This window comes from Aquila chrysaetos, chromosome 4 (assembly GCF_900496995.4).
Source record: "Aquila chrysaetos chrysaetos chromosome 4, bAquChr1.4, whole genome shotgun sequence".
Taxonomy (NCBI): Eukaryota; Metazoa; Chordata; class Aves; order Accipitriformes; family Accipitridae; genus Aquila; species Aquila chrysaetos.
The window spans coordinates 73544906-73571965 of NC_044007.1; the positions used below are offsets into that span (position 1 = coordinate 73544906).

At 40.2% G+C, this 27060-nt stretch overlaps 1 protein-coding gene across 10 annotated transcripts in view; it reads right to left on the bottom strand.

Moving 5' to 3' along the window:
• Positions 1-27060, bottom strand: part of FHOD3 (formin homology 2 domain containing 3) — a 397395-nt gene that overhangs the window by 121273 nt on the left and 249062 nt on the right. For all 10 annotated transcript variants that reach the window (XM_030011913.2, XM_030011904.2, XM_030011902.2 and 7 more), the window contains exons 7-9: positions 14214-14325; positions 7885-7979; positions 840-983 (exon numbers count right to left, since the gene is read on the bottom strand). In XM_030011913.2, coding sequence (XP_029867773.1) covers positions 840-983; positions 7885-7979; positions 14214-14325 — 351 coding nt within the window. The remainder of the gene's footprint in view (positions 1-839; positions 984-7884; positions 7980-14213; positions 14326-27060) is intronic.

The following is a 27060-nucleotide window of genomic DNA, read 5'->3' on the forward strand; positions in this document are numbered from 1 at the left end:
GGAGCCCTCTCATTCTCCTGTTCTTATTTTGGCCCGACTCTTCCTGCAAACTGCTGTATATAAAACTTAACTCTGCTGAAGTTAGTGAAGTGACATGGGTGTAGAGTTGAGGAAGAAAATGGAGAATCAAATCTACCGAATCCTTCGCTGGACTTAGAGTGAGATAAAGTCATTTCATTTCATCACATCAGAACATGAATTCACATCTACATTATGTTAACTTCAGCCTAAGCCTCCCCACTCCAACACTTCCCAAAGTCTGAAAAGAGGCTAATAATTAAGAAACTGGATATCCTACCCTTACATATAAATACTTCAGAAGTAGTTATTTTATACTTAGGTGGTGAATGTGGAGTCACTCATTACTCCATTGCTGCAAACTGTATAGGATCTGGTCCAGTGTAAACTCGTAAACAAGGACTTGCTGGGTATTCAGCTGCAGAACAAGTGGTATTTGTGAACCTGAGCTCAGCCGAACCTCTTTCATGAGCTGAATACTTTTGCATATGGAAAGAACTTCTACTTACTTCAGGATGTGTAACTACCAGTCTGAGAAAGTTTTAATTGCGGGCAGAACTGCCTCTAAGGAGGCTAGTAAATACGCTTGTTTGCCTTGGAGTATGCCCCAGCTTTAGTATGAAATGCATTTGCATTAAACACAGCTACGTACCGTAGCAGGCCACATATACGAATGTGTATAATACTTCTAGCAACCAGATGTTTTCCTTTTAAAATAAAATAGATAACCAAATTTCACCTAGGTTACATTCCCCCCCCTCCTCTTGGCTTTGAAGTTTGCACAAGCTGTAAGATGCATAAAACAGGGCATGTTATGTTACCTCATAAATGTTAAATTGCTCAACTAAGTCCAAGTCTGTTCCTTTCTTGTTCAAGTGTCTCTGTGAAATAGCTTCAATGCCTAGCTCTTCCAGACAGTCCACGACGTCGTAGAAAGAGTCTTGATCTGGCAACCCCGACAGAGTCTAAAAATCAAAGGAAAAACATTTAAATCTGTTTGTTTTGAAAAGAATTAAACAAAGGTTTTTAAAAGCGGGTGGCAAGTGGTGCTATGTATGATTTCAATAAAGTTAAACCCATGATGTGGGATTAGAGACACCGCTAGAAAATAAAAAACAAGTGGCACAGCTTTTAACAAACAACTCTGTGCACTGTGTAGAAAAATGAATAATTGGCAAAACAAATCAATGTTGTTATTTCATACAAAAAAGTATGGAAAATGTGGGCCTTTAAAATACACAGTTGGATTCTTCCTGGCTTCATTCAAGTACAGATTTAAAGAACAGAGAAAGTTAAAGCATCAAACACAGGGATAAAAGCAAAGACAGACAAAAAAACAGTTTAGCTAAAAAGAGTGAAGCTGATTTCCTACTGATTCCTCTAAGTTTGGCCTTAAGAAGAAAAAGTCCAATGCACAGCTGTGTGATGTCAGGACAGCAGGAAATATCCTGCACCATGCGCCTACTGTCCTCCACACCTGCAGCAGAGGTCATCCTCCCAGCGCACAAATTGTTTTACATTACAGAGATAGCGACTCCTCTCCTCCCTTCCTCCCTTTCAACTTGAAAAGCCTTATGAAAGGTACACTGACTCCTTAACTCTTGTAAAATGTTAAGAGTTACTAATTCCTGATTATAAGGCAAATTGTTACCAGTGGCACTGGAGAGGAGCTTTTGCATACAAGAAAGTAAAGAATGCCAATAATGACAGCTATTGAAAATGAACTGTTTAAGTTCAGAGCTTTCTATGGCACCTGCTCCACACTCAAGAGAAAGCACTTTTCTAACCATTGTCACTTCCCATTTTTTTTGTGAATTCAGAAAACTGAGAAAAGGAAGATGGTCTTCTGCAGTATGCCGTGCGTACCATAGTACGACACTTCCGTATATATAGCAAGAGGGATTGAATCAAGTCACTCACAGCTTTACTGCAGAGTGATGCGTGGGAAGAGGTCATGGGCATTGGACAGCTTTGTTCAGAGCACAAGTGAACTTCATCCACCAGAGTCCTGCAGACATTTACAAAGACAACAGAAAACACCAGTATTCTGGTTTGCCACTGATTTCTACTCAGCTTGTGCTGATTTTTTACCGCTTCTTATGGGTGACACAGAAAAATGAGTGTAATCCTGCACACGTTGAGCAGAAACGACCGAACGTACTGTGCAACCTACTTGCAGAGCAACGCACGCCTCATTGCAAGAATCAGTCTATACAAAGCCATTTCTGCAAAATACGTGAGTGCAGACTGCAGGCAACACAGTTGCTCTGGATTAGCTCACCAGAGACATGCTTACTCCAAAGTAGCTTCCTCTCTCCTACTTAATTAGAGAAAGAGCAAGAGATAGAGACAGCACACGCAAAAACCAGGCTCTCTCCAGAAAGAGTTTCATCTTCTCGTGCCCAGGATGGGATGAACTGTGCTCTGAGAATACTGGTTTTCTGGTGTCTGGTTTTTCCAAAGTGGCTCTGAGCAGCAGAGTGCAGAAGAGAGCAGCCGCTCCGGGCTGCCTCCCTACAGCAAGCAGCTTTACATTCAGAATCACAGAATCACAGAATCGTTTAGGTTGGAAAGACCTTTAAGATCATCGAGTCCAACCGTCAACCCAACACCACCATGCCCACTAAACCATGTCCTGAAGTGCCACATATACACGTTTTTTGAACACCTCCAGGGATGGTGACTCCACCACTTCCCTGGGCAGCCTGTTCCAATGTCTGACAACCCTTTCAGTAAAGAATTTTTTCCTAATATCCAATCTAAACCTCCCCTGCCGCAACTTGAGGCCATTTCTTCTCGTCCTAAAAAAATTGGTCTGAATTACATGACTAACAAGACAGAGGAATAGACAGCTGACGTATCCTGCCCTGCTAAAGCACCTCTTTCTTGTGAAATGAGGCACTGGAAAATGTGCATCACCAAGGTACTTTTAAATTTAATTTTATTTTTCTTTAAACTAAACACAACACAGCAACATTTTCTTCTTCAGTCATTACAGGACTATTGTCTGATGTCTGGGGAGGTCCACTGCAACAGGAATGCTTAGCACAAACACCAATGAAGTGTTAGGGTTATATGTTCAGGCTCTAATTAAGTATTTGTCTCTGTCCAGAACAGTATTTAAGCCTCTGTTTAAAACCCACTGAAGGCCATGAAACGTTTTCCTGAACAGTGCTGAAAATAGATACCACATACATTTTGTTCCTTCCTAAACTGACACCTAGCATTGAGTAAATGTCTGAGGATTCAGCAAATGACGCTATCACACTGTAAATTCAATGGAGCTTTAACACAGATATGGAAATACTGTAACAGAAAATGATGTTCTTTATCAGGCTTTCTCTTGCTTATGAAAGAAGTAGACAGCAACTACACTGACCTGAGTGTCTTCATGCACAGTAAGATGTGACGTCTTATGTGCAAAAGGGCGACAAAAGAGTCATATTTTCTGCACAGATCTTCTGAGCATTTACTTCTTAAAATATCAGGAAACAGTCTCAATGTTGATATGCAGATCACCTAACTTCAAGTACAGCTTTTTTAAAATCTGAGGTAAGGCAGGCTATAGACAGGGAAAACAGCAGCATAAGGTAGTATTTACTGGCAACCCTGCTTTTGTCAGCAGCCTTTTATTGGTTAATATAATTTTAAATCATGAAGCAGTGGAAATCCAATTTTCACTGCATGCTACTGGCCAGAACCGGGCAACTGAACTCCCAAGTATAGAAATCAAATATTTTTCCTTTGCACGCTTTGTCATTAAACTCACAGATCCATTTTCAGAGCCTAATGCATATCGAATTTGATTTCTAACATTATAAAATGGGATATAAAAGGGAACGACTGGTGTCACAACAAGGTCAGTTCAGTCTAGCACAGGAGAAAGACTTCTGCAGTAGCTAAACACAAGGGACATGAAGTGCTTGCATAAATGAATTCTGGCTTGTGATATTAGAAAACAAGAGTGGGCCGCAATTTTCTTGGTGGCTTTATAAAGGAAACAGAAGTTGCAAACAGCAGAGCAGAGGTCGTAAATTGGGCAGGTCCTTCCAAGGTCCTTGCTCCTTCCCGAGTACCTGGTTATGTTCAAAATGATACTCCAATATCAAAATACACATACAAGTCCCAAATAGCTCCTCCTGCTCTGAAGACTGAGCCTTACAAAATAAAAAGCTGTCTAGAGAATTAAAATTTAGCCACTTGGAGAAGGGTGTTTAAACCATACTCTGTGGTTTGCTTGCTGAATTTTATTACAGTCTTGCTACCTAAGACCAAAACTGGGATTTAGAATCTGAAACTCTTCAGAGCTCAGGTGTACAAAGGAAACATAAATATGAATGTCAAGACTCATTCCTATGCCCCTATCCAGTTTTGGTTTGAGGAAACATCCCTGAATTAAGATTTTTATTTGTTTGTTGTGTGATTTTCCAAGTTGCTTTCCCAAGCCCTTGTGGGAAAGCCTGCACAGCTTTGAGTTCTTCCCTCTCAAGTGGCTGCTTTTGGAATAGTGAACTACATTAAAACCAAAATCCCGGCCCAAGAGTTTTCAGCTTGATATATCTTCTTAACAGCATTTTTACCAAAGCCTAAACAATACATTTCACCTGCCACTAAATGTAACAGTCCCAATGGAAAGAAAGGCAAGAAAAATAATGAAGCTGTATCAGGGGTCAAAAAACCCAAACAAGTAAAAAAGAGTTTTATGGGAGTGTAACACCCAAATGTTTTCCTAGATGATAGAACCTATTAGACAATACACTCAACTGGTAATAGCACTATATTCTTATCACTACATATCCTCAGTTACGTTTCTGAACAAAACCTGACATAAACTAGTGCTAGTCTGTGCCTGGCTTCAGACTGAAAGGCTCTCTTTATTTGCAGTTTTTAAAATACGTAGCCCTGGATGATACTAGCTAGTAAAACTAATAAGCATGGTGCCTTTTGTCATTTACAAAACAATCACAGTATAAAGCAGTGGTTCAGAGAGGACACAGACAGCGGCAAGGCCATTTGGTGTGCAGTGCTTTACATGCAAGTCCAAGTAACGCAAGACTACTAGCAGTAGTTACTAACCATCCGACAGACTGGGCTTCGCTAGAGGGCTGTGCACTCGATAGAGAGACATTAGCTAAATCTTACGTGATACGGTGAAACGCACTAGATGGTAAACAAACACACTTAAGGGCATAAGCCAAGTTTTCAATTGCTTTGGGATAGGAAGAAGCCTCTCTCATGTATTTGTTTTCCCAGGTCCTACAACTTCTAAAACATCTGGTGCGGCCAACATCAGACACAGGCCGGAGGATGATCATTGCTCCAGTGTGGCAGTTGCGATATTCTTAATGCAGGTCATCAAAAATTGACGTGCCAGCTGCTGTATTAACACCACACTGGCCTGAACCAGCACTTTTTCGGCTGATGGACTGCTAGTGGGTGGTACTGTAAGCTCCCACTAATAACCACTGGCCTGGAAGCTGGTGCTTAAATTCTAGTCTTATAAGAGACCTGCTAAAAAACATTCAGTGCTTAATCCGACTAAAGCATATTAATTTTTATGTACATTCTAATTATTTTATCTATGTATCTTTAAAAAATACATAGTATGATATGAGAGAACAAGCAATATTAAATGCAGGTAACAAGAAAATCAACAGTAATCTTACAACTACAAAGCTTCTAGTGTAATCTCAGTAATGAAGAGGTTTTATAGCAGTTAAATAGAAAGTGAATTGAATGCAACACAGGATTTTCTTTCTGCATTTGGTAAATAGGTTTGAGGGGTTTTTTTTATATACAAAGAAAACACAAAGGCTTTAATCTATCTGGACTTCAGCAATAAAAATGAAGAAAGTAGAGACTAGAATAAGATCTAACAGATCATAGGAACTAACGAAAGGAAGATAACAAAGGTTATACTGGAACTATACATAACCGGAAGTATCTGCATTGGGATCAATCTCATTTAAAAGATTCATTAATGCCTAAATCCCCCCAAACTAAGAGAGGGTTAACATTAATGAAATGTTAGCATAAGTCAATTGGTGAAGCATCAACAAAAGAGAGGGAGACGATAAAAGGACGGGAGCAATTCTTATGTCTGGGCAGATGTGTTTTCTGCTCTTGAGCAGGAAGGAAAACTGTAAATGTATACATGGCGACAGAAAAAGGAGCAGAAGTACGCTTCCTTAAGACAAATGCCTCGTAAGGACTCTGTCTGCACTGAAAACTTTGACATTTCCTCGCCTAGAGAAGCTGAAACCATCTGAGCCTTCTTTGTATTCTCTGCGGGGGAAAAAAATTACAACTGTGACATGCTGCTTGCTGTTTTCTCTATAATCATGAAAAAAATCCCATTAAAAACATCATAAAGCTGTCCATAAGCCAGCTCATAATTATAAGTGTGGCATTGTGGGATTCCTCTCTTCCTTGATCTTCATAACTGCCTTGATCCTTTGACTGCGAGATGCTTTTTCTTTTTGTGTGTTTTTAAAGAACTACCTCCTCCTAAAAATAGCTTTAAATGTAGTGAAAAACTCAGACTAAAGGAATCAACTATAGGATAATAAGAGAGTCAACACAGAACAACATTTTTGAAGAAGTCAAACACCAGGTAGATTACGACTGTGCAAATGATGAAGAGATTTATCTCAGAAAGAGGAACTGGTACACAAAACAGTGAGGTGTAAAACAGAGAGATTAAAAACTAGTCGCCTTGGCTTTAATAGCAGCTCCAGACAGAAGCATATAAAGCTGGTGATGCCTTTCAGAAAGAGTACATCAGTGAGATAAGGTAGTCTTTGAAAGTCAAGAGGATCCTTACTACTATGTAAGCAGGAGCAAGGGCAGCTCTAAGCATAAGTACAGTAACATCAGCGATGTCACCAGGAGAGTTTAGTCCCTCTCAGGCATCTTTGCTCGACAATATCTGCCATTAAGAAATCTTTTTATCAAAAAAAAACACCAAAGCAACCAACGGCCCCGACCATGTAGCCATCACCATAATAAGCTGGCAGCTTGATTTATGACCTCCACCAACAAAGTCAGGATCTTTAAATGAATATAATCAATAGTAATAATATTCCGTAACACTCTGGCCTGTTAAGTATAATAATAAAACACACAGTTATTTTGATTCAATAGTAGTATGTTGATCTTCTGTGCTCTTTAAAAAATCCATTTTTAATTTTAGTCACCCTAACATTTGTTTAGGACTAGATGCTAATTTTTAAGGAATTTACACTACCAAATTTCTAACTTTTACAGGCCTTTCACCTTCTCCCTCCTCATAGTACAAGGGAGTACTTTGGAAAACATTTGATTTCACTGCAAACCTACTACCTGTAATACAGGACGCCAGAAAATATAAAGGAAGAAGAAAAAAATGTAACTTCGCTCTTTTTAAGCAGACACACTCTTACTAGCACTCAGACCTGCTAAATTCATCATATTTGGTTTGCAGTAAAAAAAAAAAAAAAGTAAACAATCTGAACTCGAAAATTGTGCACAATGTAAGCCTTCGTGAGCATGTGATCTTTTCACCAGCACTTGCTTTCTTTCTCCCCTTGGATAATGAGTTGAGTTAGTTTGCTGAGTTTTGTTTTGCACTGCATTGTCTGCGTTGGGAGAGGAGCCATGTCATAACACGTTTCCGCACAGCATCTAGCAAAATGGCAATTCTGCTCCCAGCTACCGCCTCTGCGTGACTGCAACACAAGTAACAAGAGCGTGCTGATTGATTACAGCTGGTCCTGCAACTTCTCCGGGACAGGTCTCCTTTGTCATATATTCTCAACAGGGAAGATCATTATACAGTTGAAAACGCTAACGTTATCTCCACCAGTTATGCTAACAATGTAAACAAACCTTGTTAACCAAGGTCATAGCGTAAACCAGTAGCTCGGTATCAACCCCATCCTTCTCCTCCAGGATCTCCATGATGTTGGACCACGGCTTGGCTCCTAAAGGAAAAGCAGAAACCATTGGTGACGGTGATCAAAATGGAAAGCTATAGCATCAACATTTATCCAAAAAGTAGCACAAGTTGGAATATGTGGCCAGGTGGAAGATCAAGTGGAAAGGTCCAGGTTCCTCTGCAGTCTCCCCTCCTTCACAGAGAGGGAAGTTAATGCAGACGGTGAAAGCTGCCGTGCATCCTAATGCAGGGATCTAAAATATGCCAGGTGGACTTTCCCCAAAGGTACCAATTTCTCTCCCTTGATGATGAAGGAAGCTTTGTTAGCCCAGTTTGATCAACACTGAACTCCTAAAAATCATGCGGGAGGAATTTTACCCCACCTATCATAGGTTCACATAGGCTTAGACAAATCTTCAACAAAAACCTATATGCTATGCTTTCAGCGTGCTTGTTGCTCACATTCCTAGTGCTATTACTGCGTTACGCTGCATTAAGATAAGTCCTGTCAACAAAACAGTGTGGCAGAGAAACATAGTTTTCTCAAATTACAGGCTGTGTATCTTGGATAAAAGAAATGATCAATGAGGGGAAAAGAGTTTTGCTGTGGTTCTTACTCAAATTATTTTCGTAAGAATCCCCTCTACAGAACTTTCAGATACGTTTCTCTCATTTTCCCACTAAGTAAGATCAAAATTTGTGCTTCTAGTTATGATGCATTTGCTTGATTTGTATGTTGATTTGCATTTGCAGGCATATCTGATGCCTAAACCCAAGTGGCTCAGTGAGTTATTGTGACAAAAACATCAGACTGGCAATGCCAGCCAGACTCAAGATAACCTCTTCTGCGGAAGGCACCTTGTAAAACCATCCTATTCCATTTGGCTAAAAGGCAGATGGTTGCATTTACTAAAGAAAAAACCACATAACTATTTTACCTAAGAAACTGAAGTAAATAATCAAAGACTGTAAGTCAGTGTTTTGTTTGGAGTAAAGTTAAAGGTGAGGAGGACGAAGCAGAAAGCTAACCCTAACTTAGAGATACTCAATTCAACTACACCAACATAACTGTGAGAGTCTTTGAATTTCAGAGGGAAACATGCGAAGTATTCCAACAGCCCACATCCCCGAAACATTATGGGGACGACGATAGTTTGAGTATAATCAGGCAGTAAAATGCAAATGCTTCACCACAACCACTTGTTGCTGACTGATCAGTGACCCCAAGTTTAAAACTCTGCATTACTCTCACAGTGATAACAGCCCTTGTTTATTCATGCTGATATTATATAAATATCCTGCTACACAGACATCAAATCTCTGCTAACCAAGGATCTCCGTTTTCAAGGCGATGGCAGTGCACTGTGTGGAAAAACCTGTCTCTTAATGAATGCACAGACAGTGATATTTCTCCTGTTTTCTCTCCCCCTCTTTTTGAGACAGCCTCTGATCTTTACTACTGAATAATAAATCAGAGCTTCTTTATCTCAAGCAAAAATCAAAGGGGGGGGGGGGATTCACTCTCAGCTCTCCAGATGTATTTATGTGCATTACTAATTAAATACTAATTCAAATACACAGCTGTAATGAAAATACACTAGACACCTCTTTACCAGATTCTCTATATTACCAGACATTTTCTGCAGTACATGTTCAAAAGACATGTGGAACAAATTCACTCGGCTCACAAATGATATATGATCAGCAGGAATGATATCCTCACTACAAAAATGTCTTCCTGTGGTTTCCAGTGAAAAATAAAAATTGAAGAAAATAAGAAAGAGAAACAAAATGGGGAAACTATGCAAATCTGACTTATGACAATGCCATTTGGAAAAAAGCAAGTTGACAACAACATAAAAAAATCTATTATTTAATCCATTGCATTATTCAGTGAGAGTCCTTCCAGGGAAACATGCCTTTATTTTGCAGGCAGGTTTTATTCTTATTGGAACATTCCTGTTCTGTTTTTTAAAGATAGCAGATAGCATCCTGGTGTTTGATTTTTTTTTTTTCTTTTTCCCCTGAATGTCTCAGTACTTCTCCATTATCATAAAAGAATATTTTCAGGATCACCTTGCTGTTTTCCTGCAAGGATGATATATAATTTTCTTCTACCCATGCTGCTTCTCTATTTCAGAATACAGGTTTTTTAAATTGTTTATCAGCCATACTTACTAGTAAGGCAGCCCTGTAATAGCTCATCCATCTTTCAAAGGCTTTAATTAAGGTGCTGCTACTAAACTTAGGCAATTTCCAAAATCTAGTCTTAAATTTGAAATTCTTCATCTATTTCCTAACTAAAATCAAGAGGAGGCAGTACTGTCAATGACTTTGATAGAGCTACTCCAAATTGTACCAGATTAAGCCTTTCTTTTTAAATGCTATTTTCCTCGCTATGATCTCAAGCTGAACAGCCAAGGAGTGAACATGGAAATAGCCATAAAGGGACAAGGCAGTTCTGGTGTGGAAGTTGCACCATGAACTTAATGCATTACTATACTTAGGTTAATATTCCTTGCTAATGTATAATGAGAGCCTATAGTTTCCAACATATGAGACACCATGGGATATGGCAGATCTAAACCAGGTGTCTGCTCTCATCCACTCTCATGCCCTGAGCTTGGATTTCCAAATATGTGGTTCCTGGAGAGTCACCGCTTAGAGATGAGACCACAGGCTGCAGTCTACATGAAAAAAATAATTTTCAAGGCAATATTTTTGTAACGATAGGATGATAGTGAAAAAACTCCTCCTTTCAAGCAGCATAGAAAAACTTTGTGAAAGATACCTTGGAAAATAATTCACTAAAAAAATTGTTGACCTTTCTGAACTCATTGGCTGCTGCAGTAAAACAATGATGCTTATACAAGTGATATGAAAAACACGATGTATGTTTTTCTCTTTTCCTTTAAAAGGTTATTTGTATTGTGGAGAACATTAAAAGCTCACCATTTATAGATGGAGAGGAACCTTTAAGGAAACTATTATGCAGAGCTAAAATCTACAGCTTCCATTTTCTGTGTAATGATCAGAATATAACAAATCCTGAAAAACCTAAACTCAAATCTAGGTTTGGCAATGTATATGTATTTCTAGTAAAAAACATAAATCCATATAATATTTGTGTATTACGGAGTTTATTTTTAAAAATAGTAAGTGTAATCATGTATGCTTCCCAATTCTCAGAAAGGTTTACTTTCCTGCCTGTCCCCTCCACCCGATCGTGATGTAGAAGAATGATGATGTAAAAGAATGATGATGTAGCATCCCAGTGATCCTTCTAGGAGCAGACTGGGATGTTCCCACAAGGCTATGAGCTCCATGCAGAGCGATGAAACACGCTCACTGATGTAAAACAGCAGAGGTCGAGTTTTGCGTGTGTTCTCCTGCCTTCTAATGGGTAAACCAAGAACTGCTCGACTGCCTTTCACAGGCTTCTCACTGGGAACACCCCATCATCGTGGCTACTCCAAGAGGAAGGCTGGAACCTCAACCCTGATGCTACTTACAGCACTCTGAGTAGTCACACACATGGCGCATAAACACGCGGAGAACTGTGGGGTTGCAACAATTAAGCCTACATTAAATTAATACAATCTATTTATTGAATAATGTTGCCCACTGTTTTCAGTCTCAGTCTTTTCTCAGTTTCCCCTTTAAATGTTCTTATGTATTTCATTTAACGCTGTCATCCACGTACGATGCAAAATCTTGACATCACAACTACACAGGATGTGCACAGTATGTATGAAAAACCTTGCATCAGGACAGAACCATGCATGAGGACTGCCACCAACTTACAGAGTGCTTGTCTCTAGTAGCCATAGGATGGAAAGACCGCAACATCTTGTACTTCCAGCTATTTAAATATGAGTGAACACACAGCCTTCCATCATACCTACAGTATGGGCATTAATTTAGTGGGTATCTAACTATGCGTGAAATGGCAGGAAAAGCAGGGAACTTATAATGCAGGCCATTTACAAACAATATAACAAGTCAGGTAGCAGAAACTTAATTCACTAACAGTACGTGACAGTGTCCAGGTCAGTCACAGGGCTTTAATCTCTGCCCTAAAGCAGCCCCAGACAGCAGAGTGCAACGCCAGCTCCACTTGCGAGAGCCTGCACAGTCCCAGTATGCTTAAACTGAAAAGAGATCAAATTCTTCTGGGGCTCTGAAACAAGAAAGGGCAGGGGAAAAGGGGAGCTAGGTGGAAGTATAAGTAGAAGCAAATTCCTATATGATGAGGGCCATGCAGTTATTCACTTATGGTCTGCTTGTACCTGAGAGTAAAGCCGGCACTTCCATGGATCTCTGTACTTCAGTTTGCATATGGATGTATTCTCCCATAGAAACCACAGATGGGATTGCTTTGAAACTAGGCTGAGTTAATATGGGGTTCTTTATGATAATCATGTGTGGTACACATGTTGAGGAATTATGTCATATCTCATCACCTTGTATGTACATGAAACATTGGACTTTTGTCAAAGCAGTGCTAAACTTAATTATATACCTGCAAGATTCATGACAACATTTCAAGAAAAGGCGCATCGCTTTTTCTTCCTCTATTTCTGTTCCATTAAATCAGTCATTAAAGGCAGGTACTCCTCAGTTATAAGCCACTAATTTCAAAATAGAAATTAAAACATAGCACATTCACAGCTAAAATTGAAGGGCTATTACATTGATGACCTAAAAAAAGAACTAAATATAAACCAGAAAAAAAAAATGTAGCTCTATTGTAGCTAAGTGCAACTGCTTAATAATAAACAAAGAAAAGAAAAGAAGAAAGAAAGAGAGAAAGAAAAAGAAAGAAAGAAAGAAAAACTGGGTATTTGGGGCTAAGTTGTTTGCAAGAGTTCATGAGACAATCTGCCAACTGGTATGAGAATTCCCATAAACTCTTTCCTCATGCTCCTAACATATCCAACTAACTACACACATCACTTTCTTTCACATGTTCTGTGTTGTTACTTAAGTTGTTTTATTACTTTGGGACATGTAAATGCTTGCCTAAGGCTGTTCTACAGATACAGAAGCGCATGGTAGTGTGTTTAGGGTCCCCCTTTCTTTCTCTTTTTTCTTTATTGAGGTTTGCTAGCATGTGAACAGATGGCAATTTGAACACGTTGAGAATACCAGTGAGTTCAGAGAGCCGAGGAAATACTAAGAATGACTGCAAAAATAAATCACAGTGCTCACAATCACATGAATATTGTAATTACATTTCTGCTTATGGCATTGTAAGGTTTATTGGTTTTAATTCAAAGCAGAAAGCCAACCTGAAGAGTCCACTGTTTAAAGTGTTGCACTGTTTTTTAATTGCCCCTGCCTGCTCTCCTGCCATATGAGACTATCTGGTTGGGGTTTTTTTTTGTCTTTTCAACGCACTCATTCTGATAGCTGAAAGCAAAATCTAGCTACTTTCTCCTCTTTCTGGCACCACCTTTCTTCCCAGCCCCCAACTTTTTTTGTTTCACTTTTACCGTATCAAGTCGCTCAAACAAGTTCAGCATGGAGGCAGTTGCTCCACAAAGGGGATCTTGCTTTCAACCTCCATGTGCTTGAGACCACAACAATGGCTCTTCCCAACCTCAAAAACTCTCCTTGAGGCAAAGGAATGTTTTGCATCAAGAGAGAACGCCCCGGGAGCTTAGCAATGGCTTTGTGGGAAGAACAAGAAAGAACCATTTTTGTTCTATTTATTTGTAAAAAATACAGTATACATATTCAAGTATTTTTCATGAGCCTGAAGGGTAACAGATTCCATAGTATAATATCTGCTCAAGGGCTTTATTTTAATGTAACAACAGATGGTTTTGCTTTTACTATAAAGCCTGTACTATTACTGACCTCGTCTTTCTTTTCAAAGGGATTACACTGATTAGATATCATTTTCTCTTCTAAATCAGACTGCTGCTTCTCAGAAGGAAGTGGAAAGACAGCCTGGCCCGAAGGAGCCTGCGAGGTCGGAAGATGCAAGGAGGCTTACTTTGCGCACGGGTGCAGGGAAGGGGCAATGACTGCCGTGCCCAGGGAGGCAGTCGAGTTCCTCAGCCTTTCACGCTTCACTTTCCCACTATAATTCATCCCTCAAAACAATCTTAAATTGCATGAATACTTAAAATATGCTGTTAATCAAGAAATGAAGGGTACGTCGCGCAAGGCAGGCATCACGACAGCAACTCTAGAACCAACGAAATCCGTGATGAAATGCCACCCTGATCTCAGCGGTGCTGGGATTTTGCACCCCCCAAGTAAGGCTACTCACCTCTCTTTTCATCAACGGTAGATACTGCCTGGATTAAAAGCGGGGCGTTGGATTCGGTATACTCCACAAACACCAGCAGCAGCTTCAGTGCTGTCTTTACCACCAGGCGGAACTGGAAGAAAAGAGTGCAACTTGTCATTCGGCAAACCACAGCATTTCCAGATGTGCTAAATGACAGTGGGCAAGACACAAGCACAGCGATCCAGATCTGGTAATAACACATGAACGGAAAAGATTAAGCAGTGCCAGCCAGGACCGAAAAAGTGAAAGGCAGCCAGTTGCCTGAAAATTTCACTTACCAGACAATGCTCTCCTAGGGAAGTCTCAATAGTCAATGAATCCAAATGAAAGCGTAATATGCTGCCACGCGTAATAAAAGGCTGAACATCCCACCTATGCGTGCACCTCTGCATATCCCCAACATTGCTGTCCAAAGTTTGATGTACACAGAACCTACCGAGCTAAGAATGTATATATTCCTCTATTTCTCAACACAAGATTTATTTCCCCCTTTCACTGTGAGCTTTTAATGCTGTCAAGTTGCTGTATGATGGGCTGATTTTCCCCTCATGCTTTCTTCTTTTCTTATAATGTTACTATTTAATTCTTAAATTATTAAATAGATCAATCTTCACTGTTTAACACAGCTTGGGAAAAAGTGTGTTTAATCTCTATCCCACCCCATCACAAAACGTGTGATTTACTGAAACTGAGCATTCTGCCTGCAAGTTTTCAATCTCAGTTTTTTGTACATCCCCAGGAGTGTGAGTTCAGCAAAGAGTCAACATTGGTAAAATGGACCTACTGGAAATCAATAGCCAAACTCTATCAGTTTCATCACACATCTCCCATTTCCAGAGTGGATCATTTGACTATTAGATACTTTTCAAAGCACTGAGTAAGAAGTTTCAGGGACTTGCTTGTCATGATCAGGTATGTGAAAAACCAACACTTTACTTCAGGGAATATTTGGAGTTTTTAATAAAAGGAGATGTGAAAGCAGATGACTTTAATAGGCAGGGCTCTACATGCCCAGCTGAGAGGGCTTTTACTAGAAGAACTGATTCTAGGTCAAATCTGCTATATCCTCAATCTAAATAATGGATTTAAAGCCAAATAAATGATGCTACACCGCTTGTCCCAGAAACTCAATTTCCAACCTACTGCAATTGAATCAAGCTCCAGAAAGACAGGTATTTGTAAGTTTACTGTATGTTTCTGCTACCTTGTTCTGCAACAAATCTATCCAACAATGTGTAAGATTTTTAATGAGACAGCTACAGTAATGTGGTCATTACTCTCTCCTTTGCCATTGACAGATTTTTAAATCTACTTTAGGATGCATTCATGTAGAGATAAGCCATGATCCAGAAAATCCCTGTCTTCGTCTCCTTACATTAAGTTGGTAGGCACTCTGAAACATAGCTGCCTGGTCATTAAAATGTCTCACCCAGGGGAAAAAAAAAAAAACAAACCCCATTATACTGGATTGCTAAACTGTTTCAGGGATATATATATAGTTTCTGCCAGTATTAGCTCATTCCCATTCCTTCATTTTTTCAAGTCCTCTCAACATAACTCTTCTAAGAGGCAAAGAATCACCATTAATCATTTCATAGATGAACTCAAACCCAGCAACTATGTCTGTATTCTAAAAAAGACTGCAAGTGCAGGCACAGACTCAAGCTACTGCCTTCCCATTGCCACTTACGGAGACGTACTAGAGCTCACTTCAAGGTAGCAAGCTAAAATGTAGCTTGCTGCTATAAACACATCATTTAGTGTCAACAGTGACCCAGTTATTTCCCTAGTTTCTTCGGTTTTACCCACTCGTGCTGAATTGAGCTTAATGCACTGCAGTGATGCTACTAGCAATGCAAAATGTTCTGTCGTTGAATCTAGACTCTTTCAGTCTTGATGTATCATCAGATCAGTTACGTTTAGGGCTGACAGCCAGGAAATCCCAGTGACAAACCTGACCAGGTCCCTTAAGACGCTTGGTTAGCCTAACTTGCAGTTGTACTGCTGCAGTGATACTTCACAGATACATGGGGTGGTCGAATTAAAGGAAATTGATATCCAATGACACACCAACAAATAATTTTCCTGCGATTGCACTGGACATCTGTGTATTTGCCTGTCAGGCCAATACCTCGCTGTTTCTGCTCTGCAATGACATCTCCCTTAGCAATCAAGTTCAACTGTTTAATAGACATATTGAAAGCATTTCTAACAAGTCTCCATGTGTTTTGTAAAGTTACTTTGTAAAATAGGAGTTACCAGATTACTGTCAACAATTCTAGTATCAACATACTTCCCAGATAACCACCTGCGTACTACTTACTAATCTGATCAGGATCCTTTCCCTAGAAAGGAAGCCTTGGAAATTACTTTTGATGGTTCTTAAAACCTCAAGGCTTGCCCATGTGGTGACAACAGGATGCATTTACACATAAGTACTCCATGGCAAAGTTCCCATACGTTTCCGTTTGATAGCAATCAGTGGGGGACACACTGGCCTTATGTCTATTTTTGCAAACCTCTTTTTCTTCCAGAAAGAAGGACCTTCTGCAATACCTTTGCTCTAACTGTTGCCTGCTGGCCGTGGCAGCTGCTGTAATAAGGAGCTAGTCCCTACGCACCTTGTATCTGCCACGCCGCAAATCGTGTGAAACCTCCACCAGAAACCTTGCACCAGACCAAGGCTCGAGCCGGCCGATTAGTCGGGTGCTGTCTGCACGTGTCAATCTTCTGTGCTTGACAAGCTAACAGACGACAGCGTAAGGAATAAATACCACCCAGAAGCAGTCCCAGAGAAAAGGAGTGATTAGAAAAGCTATGTTTTGCTTGCCATTTAGCTAGTAGAAGGACACCGTAAAGTTCAGCTCCTCAGCACGCAAATTTTCAGGGCTTATCCAACTCCTCACAAAATAGTCGATGCGCCCTGGGAAGCGGAGGTGTCTGTAGGTGAAGGTACCTACCGTGGCAGCTTTCTGCTGGTAGTCAGCGCAGCCACTAGCTTTGAGAAAAACCGCATTTAAAACACGCTGTTTCCTGCTCGATAGAAAATGGCATCCGAGACCCCTGTGGGCACTTTTAAGCCTGCATGCTACGTTGGACACCTCGGGCAAGCGCAAAACCAAAATACTGCAGTCCTGGACTAAGCCGCACGATGCCTACGCTGGGGACTTAGTAGCTACCTGTGACCCACGCAACCTTTGCACGCGTCCTACAATGGGGCCTTTAAATACTGCTTTAATAGTGCTTCTTGACAGCTGCACTGCCCCTTGGAAACCGAAGCCTTCAGCCAGCCAAAGCCCCTCCGAGACATCCGATAGACAGCCTGTCACCCCCAGATTCACGGACAGTCCAGAGCCTGACATGCTGACACTAAAATCAACTCTAATTATACGCCACGGCACCAAGGTCTGTTCCAGGGACACTTGCTGCCAAGACCCACGTGAAGCACGGTGTATTTTCTTACGTGGCCTCCAATACGATGTCCTACCTGTTAAATGATCCCTTCGTGACCTCCCGTGGGCCTGACCTGCCTGTGGCAGCTCACGCATGCCGCTGATGACACGTTAAGTATCGGGTATCGCAACGGGAAGGGTTTCAACCAAGACCGAGAATGACTGTTTCACAACTTCCAAAATACCAGAGCTATTCAGAAAGTTTCCATTTGTGACCAACTACAATGACTGTCAAAGTGGGAGATCCTCATATCTTCATGAGTGAATTGTAAAATGTGTTTGCAGGGCACGCCTTTTCAATTATTTATATAGTAGACAGCTACATTGCAAATAAAGTAACTGTAAATCTCAAAACTGGGAGATTGCTTAACAGGAAAAAAGAGCAGCAATTCATCGACTTTCTTGCTTCCCTTTGTGAAGCCACGGGAGTTTTTGCCAGTCACTGGTATCGTTTTATTTCACATGATGTACCCAGATGGCACAACACTGGGAGCAATAGAAACAAGTTTCATATTTCATACACAAGTAGGTGAATCACTATTCATTTGAATCACTGTTAAAAACTTCATGATGGCTTTTAAGGCTGTTTCTGGGATTTACCGGGCTCTCATTTAGTATTGAAGACAGGCACAACTTCTTTCTGAATCAGCTTCAACTGAGTCACAGTTCTTAAAATCCACGGGGCAATCACACTGTTACTTCAAATAGGATTAGATGTCAGAAGAGCCATAAAAGAGGTAGACGTATGCTGTGCTAGCTCAGAAAAAGTCCTGGCATCATCACTTTGCAAACACTGGTTGTTGCAATTAATTCCAAATTTCCATCCTAAATATTACCGCTTAGTTAAAAAAGAAGGCTCATTGAGGCAATATACATACCCACTGGCTCGGTAAAGTGATGTTTTAACAGTTCTGAGATTAAATCAGGATTCCTGAATGTCATAACATCAAAGTATCAAAACTTCCATTAAGTTAGAAAAGAAAGTCATATTGTGTTTTTGTATCACGTGCAAGCTGATTTATAGAGAGGAAATGATGTTAGCATCTTCTGGCTACAGATAAGATGTAGCCAGCAATGTAAAAGGAAGAAGAAAAATTATAAACCTTTTCCCTCTGACTCGCTTTACATTATACAGTGGGGTTTGGCAGTCCCTTTCCTTTTTATCTCTTTATATTTAGACAATCGGAAATGTGTTACAGACCCAGCCAAAGAGACCACACAACAGGCTGCAAAACTCATGTCTCATGGAAGGGCTTGTCCCAGTTGTTAATCACTTGCCAGGAAAGGCTTTAGCCTTTACGAGGAATGTTGTCAGAAAGTTAATTAACTTAGAAACCAAAGCAATATTTGCAAAGTTCAGGCTTAAAAATTAGGGTTTGGGCTTTTTTTTCCAAAAAAAGGAAGAAAGCAAAACCAAAATTGAGTAAAAATTTAATACTTAACTCAGAGCAATGTAGTTGCTTTGGATTTATGCTATTCAAATTTAAAGGAGAAATGGGCATTGGATTTTTAACTAAAGATTTACTATGGCCAAATCCTCCGAGGCTTAATCCAAGTGCAGACATGGTCTCATAGGCCACATACTCAGCCTGCTGATACGACACAGCCAGGCAGAGCTGCAGCTAAAGAAACATGCGGTGCAACCAGTGTCCAGCCTGCTGGTGAGAGCTGCACGGGCAAGCTGAAACCCTTCTTTCTTGTGGGGTGCAAAGATGCCCCCAACTTCAGATCTAGTGCTGCCAGACCAGCCCGCTGGCGTCCCCCCAGCACCTGCGAAGTGGCTCAGTTTCATGTTTCACAAGGGGATAAAACCACCTTCTGTTCACAAGAGGAGGAAAGCTCTTCCTGGAATGGAAGATTTTTTATATATATATTTTTTTAGTAAAAGACATAATATATATTCTATATATAAAACAATATTTATTATAATAAATAATAAAATTATCTAAAATAATAAATATATAACGGAAATATATAATAAAATATGATGTAATAATGTTGTATTATTTTCCTTTGTAGTAAGCAAGGAAAAGGAAACAGATACATCGAGCTTAAGAGAATCTTAGAGTAATTTAAGTTGGAATGGACCTAATACCACTTTCCTTCTCACCTTAGGTGAACAAACCCAGTTGCCTCTTCCTCACGTATCATGTGCTCTGCCCCCCCTCACCATCGGGGTGAGCCCCTGCTGGGCTTGCTCCAGTAGGTAAATATCTATTTCTCACTGAGGAGCCCAAAACAGGACCCCTGAACTCCCAATGCAATCTTATCAGCACCAAACGGGGTGAGGCACTTCATTCAACTTGGTGGCTACACTCCCGCCAACCCAGCCCCGGATGCGTTTGGCCTTCTTTTATACATGGGGACACTACTAACTCTTGTTCCAATTCATATTCTCTTACTCAGAATAAGTAGACAGAATTAAATGCTGTGATGCTAAAAGAAACAACTGTAATTTTCCCTGATTTTTAAGAAGAGTTACCAGGACCCCGTGCCCTTAAGGGGTTAATTTTCAAGGAAGAATCACAGGCAAATGAAGAAAAGAGGCAGAAAAGGAAGACGTACAAAAAGTGCCAGTTAACACCTGCCATGAGAAAACTTAGTCCTAACAACATTCACCTTGCGCTTGCAGCATTACTGCTAGGCCATCAAAAATAAGTACAGGACGTGTTTACTTTATCTATCAAAAAGTTAGAAGTGCATAAAGAAGAAAGCATTGAGATACTCCTAGGATTTCTTACAACATTACATGTTCCATATATTTCTATAACTGTTATTCCCAATCTGCCTCTCCTGTTCAGACAGTGGAGACAGACTGAAGCGCAGCTCTGGCTTACATGTCTCTGGATGAATCTCATGAGACAGGCAAGGATAAAATATCTTCTAACACTTCCAAATTATAATTCGGGATTCAACCTGAGTTTGTATTCAGGTCTTTGGTTTCCTGTCATATTTGTTGTTGCTAATAGTTCAGAAAGCTCCTTCAGCACCTGGTGAAACTACAGATAGACACACACACTCTTCCACATATACAAAGAGACTAGTACATATATTAGAAGAACACATGTACTAGAAGAAAACCTTGTTTTCTCTATCTACTTGTTTGCTACCAGCTTACTGTTTTACTGTTGGTTTACATGGTACCAGAAGCCTCAGGGTTGTGCTTCAACTTCCCCATTACTGGATATGGGCAGTGATTGCTGTCTATTCTGTATGAGAGAAGGTTTGCCTCTAATGACCGCACAACACAATCTTATCTTCCTAATGCTCTGGCATAAGGCGTCTGTATTTTGCGGCAGTTCCCAGAACCGTGCCAGTTTCTTTGTTCTCTTTCTTTCCCTGGAAAGTAAAAATGCACCTGGAGCACGTCTGCCCTTGTTCTCAGAGAACCATCTAATCTTGAAATCAGAAATCTAATACTGAAAACAGACGATAATGAGGAAGGACAACTGGATCATCTTATGTTGGCATCCCTTTGCATAGCATCAGGGTTCGGTAGAAGTTAAGGTATTTACAGCCCATAAAACAGGATGCGTACAAAGAGGAAGGAGGCTAATCTTATTTCTCAACCAGGAACCAGAAACTTAATTTACCTGATACATACAACACCCCAGTATTTTCTGATAAATACTAATTTTCTCAAATGTCTGGAACAATGTCATTTCAGTATTTCACAAGCTGTTCACCTGTATTTACGTAACAAGGATGTCTCCACTGCAGCCAGCACCTTACTGGACCTTTCCCGCATCTGCACAGCAGAAAGGAGCCAAGAACGCCAGCACTGGGTGCACGAGCAGGGAGAGCCACCTCAGATAAAATGACTAAAGACCAGCTGTCTCAGATGTATGCCGGGCTGGCTATACGTGGGAAAGAACCGTAATATCTACGGCAAGAGCAAATCGCTTTGTAAATGTGTTGTACAGAGTGTTTACGTAACCCAGACAAAAATATACCGGAGTGAGGGTGCCAAACAAGCAAGGGGAAAGACATCAGGGGGTAAAACATTTGGAGAGCCCTATTACTAGGATCTGCAAATGCTTTACAGAACATAGAAACAAAGTTCTTTCTATTCTCTGACTCTCTTCTCCCAAACTGACATTTGAGGTCAATTACTTCATTCCAAAAAAAGGGTGATGACTCCGTTTAGTAATCCAGTTCCTTTCTATTCATAGCTCCTGAATGCAAGAATGATCAGAAGAATGAGATCCTTCTGCGTCACCTGAGCCAAGTGTTTCTAGTCAGCTTAATTTTCCATCTAAACTTTAAGGCAGCCTCTTTTAGGGGGAATGATGAAGAATTTGGAAGTCTAAATAACCTACAGAACACCACAAAACTTCTCAAATGAGCATGATCACCCTTGTCTAGAAGGGAGAAAGAGTTCATACGTGCTGGGGCCTTAAAAGCTGCTTTCTAGGCTGCGCTGAAGGCATGCCAATCCCTCCACTTTCTCATCAGAGAGGCAACCACTGCCCAAGTCACAGGGCGTGCAGGGCACGTGGAGGTATCACAAAGCTGAGATGCATGGGAAGCAACAGTTAAATACAGCACCCATAAAGTAAGTGAATAACCCCATCCTAGGTACTGAATATTGCGTACAATTGGGCATTTTATATCATTAGGGCTGTAACTATTGAACAATCTATGTTTCCGTGAGCTGGTATACCAGTAGAACAAATAAGAACGCGTGCGATGCCATCTCTGTATTTTAAGGATTGGGTTTTTTATTAGTTAAGAGTATATTAAAATAACGCTAGACCCCATTTTCATATTCAGCCATTTTCACTCAAATTTTCAGAGAGATGCTTAAATAAGGCAACTTAACTGCTGTTAAGTGCTTCGCAAGCTCAGGACTAAAGGCGCGGACATTGCAGAGAGGAGAGTTAGACTGAGATGAAAAACCCTATATACTTAGATGTCAGATGCTCAAAAATTATCAATTAAACAACAGTCTTTTAATTCTGAATGTTCCTTTAAGCTTTTCTCTCTGCAGAGCATGTAATGCTAGGAATGGCAGAGAAATGCATGCATTTACTAGCCTTAAAATGAAGTTTCTCAGAACTTTGTAAACGTACTGGATAATGATTATAAGGTCTGCGCACTGTTACATATGTGGTGTGTATCTGTTATTTATCTGTGGTGAGATTTCTGACATGAAGAGAAAGAAGGCCATTAAAAAGAAATTCATCTGGCTTACCAACAAAACACAGGGATGAGCAAGTAGTGATTAGTGACTGGTCAACAGGAAAAAAAAAAAAAAAAGGCTCATGCCTGGAAATGATTATTTACATCATCAATCACGGTCCAAAAGCAGAAGGGGGGAATATGAAAAAAATCTGTACACAGAAGCAGGCAATTCATATAAGAAATCAAAGCATATTATAGGCCAAAGCGGCTCTCAGATGAACACATACAATTCTGATGGGAGCTTTACAAGAATATGTTGGGGGTAGAAATCAGCCCTGTATTAAGCCATTTGTAATGAACTAATGACGTAGCTGCATTTTTCATGCAGCAACCACCATGTCATACAGACATTGTTTAAAAAAATTAGCGCTGCAGAGCCTGGAATGAGACAGGAGATGCTACTGGGTTTTTTGGGCATTCCCTGCTCCCCCTTTTGCAATATCAATGACAATCTTCCTCTGAGGTGGGGAAGTGACTTTCTCATCCCATGAATTAGACTAAAATGACGTTTTTCTTTGTTTTATGACAGGAAGAATTGAAGACCATTCACAGCTTCGCAGGACAAAACACAAAGTGAGAGGAACCTTGTCTTGTTTTCCTTCCCTACAACCAGACCAATCGTCTCGGTTTCTCCTGTGAGAACTGTTCGTTGTGTGAAAATTACATATAATTATTCAGCCAGAAAGGAGGACAGGATAGGACCTGGAGATTATAGGACAGTAAAGGATCACACTTCTTTACTCTCCGGTGACTCTTGAGATGGTGTCATTGCACCTTTGCCAAGGGCCCCAACCACAGACCTATTAGGTATTCCCCAGCTTTGAGCGCCTTTCTCTTTAGCTCTTTTGGAAATTGCTGAAACAGAAGGGTTTGGTTTCAATTAAATTTTTAGCTTTTTCCACTGCAAAACACAAAACAAAAATATTTCACTGGAAATTTGCCATAAGCCTGTGTTCAGAAGAGGAATTATGCTTCACTTGTAAAGATCTACACTAAGATTTTCTTTTCTTTCTGTCTTCATATTGTGCAGTTTCATCATATTCAACCTGTTGATGCTTTTATTAACCCCTCCCAAAGGCTGGTATCTTCTAGGAGTCCACCCAAATGAACACCATCAGTACAACTAGACCTGCCTTCTGTGTCTGGGTAAAGATTGTGATTGTATTATCTTAGATAAGGTATAAACCACTTAGCTTGAGAGAAACTACAGTAACACGAGAAACAGTCTCTGCTAAAACTCACGCTAGGGTGTAATATGCTATCAAACAGATTTTGATAAGGAACAGACCTTTTTCTTCTCTTTTTTTCCTGCTACAAACATGCACCTCTGTTTATATATAGCAAGGCTTTTCTAGCATTTTCATATTACGGATCATAGAGTAAGATTGCCTAGTTAAGTCTGTTCCTTTCATTAAATAACATAACATAGGTTGGGCACATACTAAACTAGCCTTATGCAAATATTAAAAAAATATTATGATGTGTATAATGTCATTCTAATGCAGCTTAGCATGTGGAAATGTACTGCCTGACTAGGTGATTTTTCAGGAATTACTGCAAATGCATGACCCTAAGGTCTATAGGTAACAGTTAAAGTAGTTTAAGAGTATGTCCCACTGTTTAAACAAGAGGAGTCTTTAGGAATTAGTCATATGTCTATTAAATGAAATGTGCATTTCTGATGAGCAGAATGAATGAAAAATAACCTTGTCTCTCTTGAACACTACCCTGATGATCTGTTCAGCAGCAGACATAACAGTGATATTTCATGTTTTGCTAATAGGAAGATAAGTAGAAAATAAGCAACAGGATAGGAAACCACAGAGAATTAGAATTCCACATAACAGATGAATATGCAAACAAAAATCGATCACAAGAACAGGGTATGTGTGCCTACACAGGAGAAATAGGATTAAGGCCATTTGGCACCTTTTTTTTTTTTCTTTTTGTAACGATAGAAGAGTTGCATGCCGACCCTTTCCACCAGCCCTCTACATTGATGTATGATGTTAGCCTTGAACTACACTGTCCTCAACAGATGGTCATTGGGCTGAACCTCTGGCAACAGGAAAGGTTTGGGAGAATGGCAGTTTCAGCAACTTCTTTTCCTTGGGCAGGGCCAAGTTGATATTTCCTTAGCTGTGTTCCAAAAAACTGGGAGAGGAAAAGCGTTTTTACGAACTTAACTGCAGACAGGACTTTATGTTCACTCCCATCTCCAAAATCCCCTTCATATCACACTATTTTAGCCTTCATTTTGCAGCTGAGTGACATCTTGGTTTGTGAAGGCATCTAATGTAATACAACGTCACTGTACTCAAGACAAAAGGCAATCAATTTTAAAGAGAGAAGGGAATAGATAACCTGTTACTAAGGTAAGTTACTGATGTGTTACTTACCTCATGCAAAGCATTTAAGGATCTGGAAGCCATCTACAATTAATCAAGTCATACAATAGTTCTATGAAGCATGGTGCAATTCATCACATTTTATATATGGGGAAAGCTGAAGTACTGTGAACTTAAAAGGCAAACAGAAGATGTAACATTGCATCTTAGTTCCTTTTTTTAAGCCTCCAAGTAAATATTTGACTAATGCATGTTTTCAGAAATATTTCAAATTCTAATTGCAGGCTTTAGATTTAAGATTAAATCACTACTGTATCATTTTCACGAGTGATTAGAAACTACGTAGAATGAAGTCCACTTGCTCCACATGGACTTTCCATACCAAACAACTTCCTTCTGAGACCCACCTCCTGCCATAGCCAGACCTCTCATTTATACAGGCTGGGCTGCAGGTGATGCAAAAAAGAATTTCCTCGTGACACCGGTAGAGAGTGTTTCACAAGCTTCAGACCTGCAGTACGTTTGATATGGGAACTGTGTACAAAGCAGCATCTCAAAACTTCAGCACCTTCATGAAGTTAGCCTTCCTCCTGGCCAACGCACAGAACGGCTCAGGTAGAGCTCAGAGGTGACCCTGTCCCTGCCTGTGAAAGTCATCACCGATAAAATGTGGGGCTCTGCTGAATTATGGTCCAAGCCAGAGGAAAAAAGAGAAATAAGGAAGCTATCAGAGTACCTTCTCTCAGAGCCTCCTTACAAAATTAAACCCTCTCAAATACACGACAGCCACGAGGAGCACCCCATTTTCACCCCTGTTTCCTTAGGCAGCTGTGCTGTCCCTCCCACCGGCCACTTGTAGACTAACTCTTCCCTCTAACTATGGGATCTGCCCACTGAATTCAGTCATATTTGACAGTAATTGAGCGATGTTCCTACTCAAATTGAAAACTGCATTACAAAAGACCCCAAGTCAGCATTCTCATCAGAGAAAAGGAAGTTTCCAGCCATTTTGAAAGGGAGCCAGCTAGAAAATGAGTCCTCATGTGGCCTTCCACCAGCCACACCGCAGGCTGCCAGTTGTCCCAAAGGCAGGCACGGGACACACGGCAGAACTGACGGTACCGAGACCGTATGGGATGGGAAGGAAAAAGCAAGGGAGGAGGAGAGCAAAGATAACAAATTGCTTCATTAGTTCGACTGCTCCTGAAACAACTCGCTAGAGTTAGTGGCCTTGGCGATGTCCTGTTTAAATAATATCAAGGCTGAGTTCAAGGGCCCTAGGGGAAAAAACTATTTGAGTCTGCAAGTACAGTGGAAAACTACTCTGTTATTATTCTGTGGTTTTATGCACGTGAAATTTGTTCTTTCAACGGTTCCATTAAAAAGTACTCATATTAAATACCAGAAGTATGGTTGGGTTTAAATAACTTCACCTGAAAACCCCCGTAAGTTTAATGATATTGTTGGCAGTCCTTTCCTGACACTGTACAATCTCATAGACAACATTTCAACAGCGAAAACTCAAAATCAAAACAACCTATGTATAAAACGTGTGGAAATGGTTGAAGATAGTGTGTTAACAAAGAGTCCAAACTGTAATATATTACCCATTGCAACATCTTTCTTAAGCAAATAATTGTTAACAGGTTATCCTTTTTAGGCACCCTAAAAAGCAACATACTAGTGGTTTGAACTACTGAAATAATAAAACTGTTGAAAGAACAAATATCACACATAAAACCATGGAACAAACCCACCACAAACTCCTCTTGAAAGAATAACTAATAAAGTAAAACTAGAGAAAGGAGATATATATGTATATATTCCACTTATTACTGGAAC